Source organism: Orbicella franksi, chromosome 10, assembly GCF_964199315.1.
Source record: "Orbicella franksi chromosome 10, jaOrbFran1.1, whole genome shotgun sequence".
Taxonomy (NCBI): Eukaryota; Metazoa; Cnidaria; class Anthozoa; order Scleractinia; family Merulinidae; genus Orbicella; species Orbicella franksi.
The window spans coordinates 20,651,729-20,663,093 of record NC_138154.1 but is presented as its reverse complement, the minus strand read 5'-3'; the positions used below and the strand labels follow the sequence as shown (position 1 = coordinate 20,663,093).

Here is an 11,365-nt window from a genome sequence, read left to right as displayed (position 1 = left end):
CGGATATTGGATTTTTCAGGTTTCGAGGGAAAAATTTCGCGAATTTGGATTTCAGACTGTACTCCTGGGAATAATTTTTCGCGGATTTCATGTACGGTACTTGAAAGTAACAGAAACGGAAGTCATTGGTCGTTTTCGTCACACTGTTTGAAACCAATTTCATTGAAATTCGGTAATTTAAATAAAAGTAAATTTTTGCGGAATTTGTTTTGGAGGGAGTTAGTTTTCACGGGATTTAATTTTCGCAGATCGATGAAAAATTCATGATAATTAGACGACACGTAACTTTCACGCCACACGGTGATTCCAAAAATAATTTTGTTTAAAGACTGCATACTCAATCAATCAATCATACTCTAACAACAGTCTCAATCCAAGTACAATCTAGAACTTTTTAAAAGAAAAAGTTCTAAAAAAAGTAACAACTAGGAACTCTATTTACGAGTTTTGGAAATCACGCTAAAGTGTCGTTGCCCGAATCATGAACGTTTTGCCCGAAAAATCACAATTTCTGTAGCTGGGAGGGCTGCAACCCCCCTCGCTCTCCCGCCTCGTACGCCTATACTTCTGATTGGCTGTGAGATTGGGGTGGATTTTTTTAAGCTTATCTTTTTGTGTAGTACAAATGCAAAGCAACACCACTAAAACTTGGTATTACTTTCGACATGCACTCGAGTGAGAACTGCCCTGATATATGTGACACGAGGTAAGTGGTCTACAAAGGTGGTATGACGTCATGGCAAGCGCGCGGTGTGACTGCATTTAGCTTCAAGCTTTGTTAATTTTACCGGATAATTACCCGAAAGGTTCCAACGTCTAACTAGCAACGTAACCAGCCATATATTGCTCATTTTCGTTGGATAATGGTTCAATATTTGTATTAAGCTTGTATTAATTTCGTGTCCAACTTTGTCCACCCTGACTGCATGAGCGTAACCAAGATGTCAAGCAAAGCGCCGGGTAATAAACGCGAAAAAAAGTATGGCATTTCAGTTGTGTGTAACATAGATGTACATTTTGACATTTTTTACTGGCACCTTATGACCCTGAGGTGAAGCATTTGTTGCCTTGCTCCTGTCCGGCTTGCTACCAGGCCTTCACGGTCAACAGGCCATATTCGTATTCTCGGTATTGGACTGGAACTAACCTGCAATGGAGGCTCATGCGGGGAAGTGGGGGTGGGGGGATTATCAGTGAACAGAGATAAATGTCATTTGCATTTGAAAAGACTACCCGCATGTGCCTCAGTTGCAAGCGACGCACCCAAGACGAACGGTCGGGGGAAAACACGTTTCCAGGAAAACGATTGACCGCTCGTTAAACGCTGCGAATTATCGAGGCCAAGGAACTAGGCAAGGTCATTTGAACACAACTTTTTGATAATTTGGGACTATGATCAACCGAAAATAAATACACGCCGTTGCCTGGTTCCAATTGACCGGTACAATGTGCTAGCTTTCGCTGTTTCCTCTGATGACTACATACGGAGTAATGTTATGGAGTTTAGTAATGTTATTTTATTTTTTATTTTATTTAGTAATGTTATTTCATTTTGGTGTTTTAATCCTTTGCTTTCCTTTTCTACAGTTATTCAGTGCATTTTTAATATTGTAACTAGTTTCGCCGGTTATTTTTGGGTACGTTAATGTACGTAACGTTTCATATTTACTTTTTTGATTTTTTCATTTACTGTTCCATTGTTTTGTATCGCTTCTACTGTTAGTCTCTAGTTGTCGTGTTCAGTGTATTTGGGTTGTCGTAGTCGCCACACAAATTTTTTAAGTTTTGATATTTTCTCGTTATTTTTTGCTTGCTTTATTCATATTTCGCTTTGTTTCCTGTTTTGTTTGTTTAGCTTGTTTTCATTGATTTCAGCCAATCGCTGAAATTATTTATTTTTTCATTTACTGTTCCATTGCTTTGTATCGCTTCTACCGTTAGTCTCTAATTGTCGTGTTCAGTGTATTTGGATTGTCGTAGTCGCCACACAAATTTTGTAAGTTTCGATATTTTCCCGTTATTTTTTGCTTGCTTTATTCATATGTCGCTTTGTTTCCTGTTTTGTTTGTTTAGCTTGTTTTCATTGATTTCAGCAAATCGCTCGTAAAAATGCGCATACTTACTTTTGTAGAATTCAACTACACCACATGACAGTATGTTCTATATTACTTCCAATGTGTCACTTAACTTGAAGTTTCCAACTTGGCCAAACGCAAGCAACATCACACAACAGTCCGTTCAACAACTGCGAGTGTTTGTCTCCCAGTTTCCTGGCGTGTGCGGACGTAAACATGGATTATGGGCGATTTCGTCTTAGGCGTCGTAAAATTTTGGCATGTTGACTAGCGCTTAAGTTATGTAGAGACTTTTCTTGGTTGAATGATTACATTTCTCATAAATGTTCCGCAAGCAGCGACGGCCCTCCAGCATTTCTACTGAATCAGTTGCCTCCCCCTCCGTCCATGTCGATTTCTAGTTTAAGTGTTCAAACTGCGCACCACTTTCTGCCATGTTTAAAAACCAACTGGCGCTTTGAAATAGCAAATCGGATTCGTGCACTGCACTTATGCGCTGGCCCAACACTGTTGCGCGATCGAACCTGGACAAACGAGTACAACTAAACATTATGCAACATCCACAAACGTTGCATGAAATACTTGACCATTTTCAAACAACATGTCGCAACACGTTGCAACAGGGTGGCCAGATGCGCGCAACATGTTACGCCCAACAATGTTGCTATTTTTTGCCTCGTTAAAAGATTGTAATCATTTGGCCAGGGCTAAACTCGCTAGCGCGCTAAAACGAAAAGCCAGAGGCAGCGCTTGAGTAGGAAACTTAGCTCGTAGTAGGCTATCCTGTTCTTAATTTTCAGTATAATCTGAGAACTCTAGAGGAAGGTTGTTTGTCGACGAGCAACTGAATATAAATAAATAATAAAACACTTTAATAGCTGACACAATTACTGGAAACCCAGTAGTTTACATTGTGGGCTATATAAAAATATATATATATTTAGTTAAAAAATGTTAAAATATTGAAGGAGTTAAAATATAATACAGCATGCACATAAAATGTATTCGAATGTATTGCAAATGTAATTTCAAATAAAATGTATTTCAAAAGCAAGTTTGTTGGGTCGGTATTCTTGGATCTGAGCAAAGCCTTCGACTTAGTGAGTCATGACATTCTACTGTCTAAAATCGCTAAATACCACGCTAGTGAACCAACCTTGAGGTGGTTCAAATCGTATTTATACGATCGAACTCAAACATGCGCCGTTTCTGGATTGCTATCTAACCCTCTCACGTTGCCACAAGGCGTTCCACAAGGATCAATCCTGGGTCCCGTGCTCTTTTCACTTTACATTAACGATCTAACTCTCTGCCTACCAACTTCTGACATCGAAATCTATGCTGATGATACAACGTTATGGACTTCCGATCACTCCATTGATCATATCCAAAACAATTTGCAAGACAGCCTAAACAACGCTAGCAGTTGGTTGAAGTTAAACAAAATGGTACTATAGACCTCTTGACCCTCTCTAGTTGCAGTTTATTTGTCATCCTGTCCCTGTTTTGGGGCCGGAACTGCAACTTCGTCTCCTGTTTTCTAATAATACCCCGGTTTTTAGGGACGGGCCACTATATTTTTGATGAGGGAAGCATACATGGAACAGATGGAAAAAAAATTACTTGATCTCACTGGCCCTAAAATGATACAAAGCTCTTGGCTTCATTCATTGCTATCCTCGCCATTTATTTGAGGTGCGTCGCGATCATATAGGTATCTGGAATTTATTTCCACAGGGGGGGGGGGGGGGGGAGAGGAGGGGAGAGAGGGGAAACTCCCATATGAAAAGATCGGGGATCGTCGTCAAAAAAATTGAATTAAACCCCCAATGGAGACCAATCTGGGCGACCACTGAAAACAGAAAAGGCTTGATTACAGGACGCTGTTCAGGAAAGGAGCCCGCGTGTTAAGACTAAACTCGAGTTTTCTTCGGGCATACAGGGGCATTACGTGAGTACACTATATATGAAAGAACAATTCAGTAGTTATTGCTTACAGTAAAATCCTCATGTAACGAAATTTGTTTACAAAACAAACCGTAACACAAATAATTACGGTGTTGAATTTCAAATTTAAGGTTGACATCTTCACATTTGAACTAACGCATTAAAGGCTTCTTTAGTATGTATCAATAAAACATGTATTCTTCAGTGGCGGATCCAGGAATTTCTGAGAGGAGGAGGGGGGCGGGGGGGTTGCAACCCTCCGGCTTAACCTCTCCCCTGGATTCGACTCTGTTCTTGATTAATGTGTGTCCTTCCTTACGGACACCCGGCTAACATCGACTGAGTATCCCTTTGGTGTCCGAATTGATTCTACTGCTGGGATCAGCGTTCTGCAAATAAGCGTCGCTTTAATCTCATATGTTCATTGTAATAATGGACCATACATGCCTAGCTACTTGACAAATGCAAGAGCTGAGGCTTTTACTCTTTCAACTTGGCTGGAATCTTCTGCTGCCAAAGAAAACAGCATTCAAGGATTTCTGAATTATAATTGGCTCCTGAAGATGTCTTCTTTGTTTAAAGCACTGATCATGTTGCTTCCGTTTTAACGAACTGTCTCTTACAAGTTTTCAGTCCTTCACACTTTTAGTAGTTTGATGATTGTCCAAAGCAATCATTACTGACAATGTTTGCATGTGTGCGGCTTCGATCATGCATGGGTTCGTTCATGCATCTCTCGCAATTTGATGACCGGCTAAAATCCATTTTACAATGTTTGCATGTATACGACCTTACTTTTGTGTGAGTTCGTCCATGTCGCTTGCAAGTTGATGAGCGGCTAAAGCCTGGTTTTTAGCGACGAAAGCACAAACGCAAGCACAAGCACAAGCCCAAGCCCAAGCCCAAGCGCAAGCGCAAGCAATAGGGACGACCCAAGTGAAAACAAAATTCGACGGAAACACAAGCACAAGCAAAATCATCCGAACCTTCCGAACTGTTTCGGCGCGAGGTAATCTGGATCCAGTTTTTCACTGGCCAAACATAAACCACGTGTGGTAAATATCCTTGTGCTTGTGTCATGCCTGAGCGGTATTTCGTTTTCACTTGTTGTAGCGCAAACACAAGCATGAGCGGAAGCACAAGAAAAAGTAAAATTTTTCATCGTGCTTGTGCTTGCGCTTGGGCTTATGCCTGCGTCAAGGTCGTTTTCTCGGTGAAATAAGAATTGCTGTGCTTGCGCTTGTGATTGCGTCGCTAGTGAAAACCAGGCTTAAACGACTTTTTCTAATGCTCCCATGAACACGGTTTTACTCCGGTGTGAGTTCGTTCATGCATCCCGCAACCTGATGAGAAGCTAAAGCACTTACTGCTATGCTTGCGTGAATAAGGCTTTACCTTTGTGTAAGTTCGTCCATGATTCTGGCAATGTGATTAGCAGCTAAAGCATTTATACATTGTCTTTATGTATACGGCTTCACACCCATGTGAGTTCGTTCGTGTCTCTGGCAATTTCCAAATTGGCTAAAGCATTTTGTACAATACTTGCATGAATACGGTTTCACTCCTGTGTGAGTTCGTTCATGCACCCTGCAACCTGACAAGTCGCTAAAGCATTCATTACAATGTTTGCATGAATACGGCTTCACTCCTGTGTGAGTTCGTTCATGTCGCTTGCAACTTGATGACTGGCTAAAGCACTTATCACAATGCTTGCATGTATACGGCTTCTCTCCTGCGTGAGTTCGTTCATGTTGCTTACAATTTGATAAGTCGCTAAAGCATTCATTACAATGTTTGCATGTGTATGGCTTCACTCCTGTGTGAGTTCGTTCATGTTTCTGGCAATTTCCAAGTTTGCCAAAGCACTTGGTACAATACTTGCAAGAATACGGCTTCTCTCCTGTGTGAGTTCGTTCATGTTCCTTGCAATATGATGACCGGCTAAAGCACTTTGTACAATGCTTGCACGAATACGGCTTCATTTCTGTGTGAGTTTGTTCATGTTGCGTAAAAGCTGATAAGTCGCTAAAGCATTCATTACAATGTTTGCATGTATATGGCTTCACTCCTGTGTGAGTTCGCTCATGTCTCTGGCAATTTCCAAATTGGCTAAAACACTTTGTACAATACTTGCATGAAAACGGCTTCTCTCCTGTGTGAGTTCGTTCATGTTCCTTGCAATGTGACGACCGGCTGAAGCACTTTTTACAATGCTTGCAAGAATACGGCTTTACTCCTGTGTGAGATCGTTCATGTTGCGTAAAAGCTGATAAGTCTCGTTCATGTTGCGTAAAAGCTGATAATGTATGGGGCTTCACTCGCGTGTGAGTTCGTTCATGTTTCTGGCAATTTCCAAATTGGCTAAAGCACTTTGTACAATACTTGCATGAATACGGTTTCTCTCCTGTGTGAGTTCGTTCATGTTCCTTGCAATGTGATGACCGGCTGAAGCATTTTTTGCATTGCTTGCAAGAATACGGCTTATATACGGAGAATACGGTATATGGTTTCACATCTGAGTGAGTTTGCTCATGTTGCTTGCAATTTGAAGAGCTGCTAAAGCACTTATTGCAATGTTTGCATGTATATGGCTTCACTCCTGTGTGAGTTCGTTCATGTTTCTGGCAATTTCCAAATTGAGTAAAGCACTTTGTACAATACTTGCATGAATACGGCTTCTCTCCTGTGTGAATTCGTTCATGTTCCTTGCAATGTGACGATCGGCTAAAGCACTTATTGCAATATTTGCATGTATGCGGTTTCATTTCTGTGTGTATACGTTTCGCGCTTCTTACAACCTTATAACTGGTCAAAGAACAGGCTACAGTGCTTGCATTCGTGTGCCTTCCCATGTGTCTTCGTTGCCATATTCATCAAGGCAGGTCTTGATTGGCTTAAATTTTAATCCTTCGCAAAACCCGGATATTGCACTTGATTTCCTTTCAAGGCAGCTTGTGAACTGTGCTCTCAAGATAGATGTGTTAATCGTATATTCCTAACGAAATGACAGAAAAAAATATCATATTAGGTTTTCTTATTTACCGATTCCAGGGCGAACCCGATTCACAATTCGATTTATCTGTTTTCAGGGGTTTTTTTCCTGGGCAATTCCTGATTGTAAGTCTCCATGGTCGTGATTATCATTCTTAGTGTGCCTAAGGGCCCTCCGCTGCGGGGTGGGGTCATGTGCAAATACAAGCAAAGGTTAAATGTACTTTCTTGCTCATTTTTTCGCCAGATTTAAAATTAAAACTGACCTGCATAAAGAGAACCTTTTTTAGAAGAACTCTGGCAAGTGACACATTGGTTGGAAACTTAACTGAAATCTTGGTGAACTCAAAGAAATTGGAGATCTATTCGTCTGTTCTTTTTGGCGCAAACTCGCGAATAACAATTGTGGCTTCTTCGGGCAAGTGTTGACCCGAGCTTCGGTTTTAGGTCTCGTAAAGTGACTTTTGATCGACTCATGCTCTTGTTAATATGCCTTTCAACAATTCTACACTAAGTACGGCTGAGTTCTCTATATGTATTAAATAAATACATGAATAAAACATTTTCAAAAATGGCAATTATAACACCATCCATTTAAAGATACTGTGCACAAAATTTGAGAACCAAAGGCCTGATATCCACAGAATACTTTTATCGTCACTTTTCTTCGTCACTCAAATTCGCTCGAGGGTGATAAACAAGTTAAGGATTAAGAAAAGGTCGACTTGTGGCAAGTCTATGTTACTAACTATGGGCAACAAAAGACTTTAAAACACTTTTAGAAAATGGCACTTCTCATTATTTAATCTCTTATCAGTCAGTGTAAAACACAAACTGCAGACTGCAGACCAGGGGTAAGTTGCAGAACTGAGGGTAAAATGCACAGTGCGGACCAGGAGTAAAATGCAGACTGCAGACTGCAGACTTTTAAAGTACATTTGGTGCTATTTCCATTATTGAGTGGTAACCATAAATAGGGTTATTCAGGCTAATGGCAATGAAGGTCTGTACTCTGGATAGTCGGAATGTCACTCCAGTTAGACTAAATACTGTAGAATTCCGAAAGTAATGGTCCCCATTAATTTCGGATTTAGCAGGCAAAAGGACCAAAAGGGTCCGCTACTTTCCGGTAGCAATTACTTTAGGGTAGCTGTTACTTTAGGATGGTTGAAAAAGGTTTGACTGTACCTTTTGGACAATGTGGATGAGTAATATGAAATTAAAAGTTCCATTTATATATGATACTAACAGTAATGTTGGTATTGTAGGGTGAAAGCATAATGGCTGCATTATATCACAATGTTACTAATAACACTGTATCATTTGACCCTGCTGCCAGGCAAGTACAGCTTACAAATCATAGTTTCAAGAAACTTAAATTCTCTAAGTTGTTCAGTCCTGCAGACAGGCTGACCCATCTGCACTGCACTTGAGATTAGAGTTTCTCTATTACTGACTTCTTCAAAGGGCTGCTACTTTTGGGTGGGCCATTACTTTCAGGGGATGATTACTTCCGAGCTTGTATAGGAAAGTAAAAATTACCATTACATTCCAGGAGCCATTATTTTCAGGGAAGAATTCAATGGCATCACTTCAGTTAGCCTGAATATCATTACAGTCAGTTTGTTTGTGGCTAGCTTTCAGATTATGATTGAAATGGTAACAGAATTCAGTTAACAACTTTACAGTCTGCATTTTACCCTCAGTCTGCATTATACCCCTGGTCTGCAGTTCACAGTCTTCATTTTACACTGACTAAGCCTCTTATACATTCTATTTCATTTGTATGTAGTGTTAATTCTCTGATTTCCCCAGCCCCCTAGTTCAACATTGCGTAAGTGCTGTGATCCGCACAATCTTGAAAATAGGAAAATCAACATTGTTTCGAAGTGGGAGGGGGAGGGTAATGTTTCCAAGACATTAAAAAACTAATATTTCACTTCAAAGTGTCTCAGCACTTTTGTCACTTATTGTAGATCACACAACTATAAACAGGTATAAGTAATAACTTAGTCTGTTCTGTTCTGTCCCAAAAAGTAATAGAGGTCCGATGAGATTTTAATGATAAGCATATTATCAAAGTAGGTTATTCATGGCAAGCCCACTGCAGAGATACAACAAAATTCCCTTCACAGGGATGATAATTGCTACTTCAAACACACGAATATCCAATTAATGCCAACCTTAAAAAAAGGTTGCAGGTTTTAGTTCTGGCAGAAATATATTTTTGGTTTCTTTTTCATTGTCAGGGCCAACCAATATTAATAGGATAGGTACCTTAGGGATAGGGATCATTTCAGGGTCGATTTGGGGATCATATCGGGGTCGAGATCATTTTGGGGACTGTACCATTCAGTAACCACATGTTTGATTGAGAACCACTGTCAACCATTCGGTAATCAAATGTTCAATTTTGTTCGATTGTCGACTGTTCAACAATCGAACGTTCGATTTTGTTCAATTAGCCAAATTTTAATGTGAGTTCGATTATATTCGATTGCTGAATCCAATCGAACTATTAGTGTTCAATTGGGTTCGATTATCCGGTATTTTACCGAACGTTTGATTAAATAGGCCGTGGGCACAACGTGAAAAATCAATAAAAGTCACATATTTAAAACAACTCAAAACATTTGATCAATGTATTAAATAGCCGATACGAAGGACGATCGATGATCGTACTTCTGTGTGTTTCAAAACGTCTAGTACTCCCTGAAATCGTGGAAAAGCGATTACAGAATGCGTCAGAATGTCCACCTATTCTACATTGTAAGTCACAGACACAAGCTTCTAATTCTTTTTCATAGTCTATAGCTTAGCTAGACATGAGAAAAGCATTATTATAAACTCTCTTACCTTAAAAACCAGCACGGATCACACAGATGCCGCCATATTTACAGTGATTACACTAGAGCCCAGACTCTCGACGACCCCGAGAAATTTCAGTTACCCAGGGGGTCCAGGGTTTGGTGGAAGCTCGGCCGGCACCGGGGGGTGGGAGAGATGTATAGCCAGGAGTGAATTAAACTCGTGGCACAAACATAAGATATGTTTTTGCAAGAAATACAATCGACTGATTGCGAAACACGTTTCGAGCCCGGGGAAACTGGAAACATTTGTTTTACAGGCACTTGGGAGGTGACGGTCAGATGAAGTCCGCGGGGAAGTTCGCCGTAGAAATCGGAAACATATCTGGCGTGCCAATGAGCAAGAAATGCCGCTGAACGACTATGAGCCTCCTTCACAGCAGTTTGAAGAGGTTGCTGCTGAGTCCACTGTGCCGCTCCCTTCGCCTGAACCTGTGATTCCTGAGTCCACTGTGCCGCTCCCTTCACCTGAACCTGTGACACAGACCCCTATGACTGAACCCGTGGTCCCGGTCCCTGTGGCCACACCTGCGCCGTTGCCCTTCGTAGCTGAACCTACGCCAGCACCGGGCTCACCTGGAAAGCAGGAGATCAGAAGGTCCACAAGACGGAGAAACCCTCCTGGCTATTTCAAAGACTATGTCATGTCTTAATTGGACGTTTAGTAAGAACAATATCCTTATGAGTGATGACTTTAGCTTTCCTGTAAAGGGGAAGATGTGACGAACTATGCATACCCGTAATTAGGTGTTATTATGATTGTTGTTATTTTCGTAAGTGCACGTACACATATGCGGTATTTAAGATGCAGTCTTGTAATTTATACGTCTTGCGGTCAGTTTCGCAATGTAACGGCTAGCGCTGTTTGTGCGCCATTAAAGACAACATTTTACCGTTATCTCTCGTTACATGGTGTCAGGAGTGGCTTGATCTCCAATGGCTTATCTTTAGTCGTTGCCTGCGCCTCATGCTCTCGATATTAATGACTCCAACGTCGCTGAGAAATGGAATGAATGGAAGGAAATGTGGCTTCACTACAGTGTAGCGGCTAAAGTCAACAAAGAAGATGGCGAGGTTCAAGTTGCCACGTTCCTCACAGCAATAGGTCCTGAAGCAAGGAAAGTCTTTAAAACATGGAATTTAACCGCTACGGAGAAAAAGGACATCGATGCTGTCATCGAGCGATTCGACAATTACTGTAACCCAAGAAAGAATGTTCCGTTTGAACGTTATCGTTTTAATTTGCGACAACAAGAGCCTGGTGAATCCTTTGACCGGCACGTAACTGCATTACGCCATATTGCGGATAAATGTGCTTTTGATGCCATTACACCAGATGATATTCTTAGAGACAGGATTGTTTTTGGCATTGCCGACAACAAAGTCAGGGAGAGGCTTTTGCGGGAACCCGAACTCGATCTTAAGAAGACATTAGAAACTTGCCGCGCCGCGGAAATGTCTCAAGCTCAAATCAAGGCGGTAGGC

General features: G+C 41.0%; 1 protein-coding gene across 1 annotated transcript; it reads right to left on the bottom strand.

The window, feature by feature from the left end:
• Positions 1-3,831: 3,831 nt before the first annotated feature.
• Positions 3,832-9,893, bottom strand: LOC145499492 (uncharacterized). The gene is given in 3 exon segments (XM_081479010.1): positions 3,832-6,802; positions 6,804-7,017; positions 9,870-9,893. Coding segments are annotated over 2 exon segments (1,413 nt in total). The 5' UTR covers positions 6,897-7,017; positions 9,870-9,893; the 3' UTR covers positions 3,832-5,482.
• Positions 9,894-11,365: the final 1,472 nt, after the last annotated feature.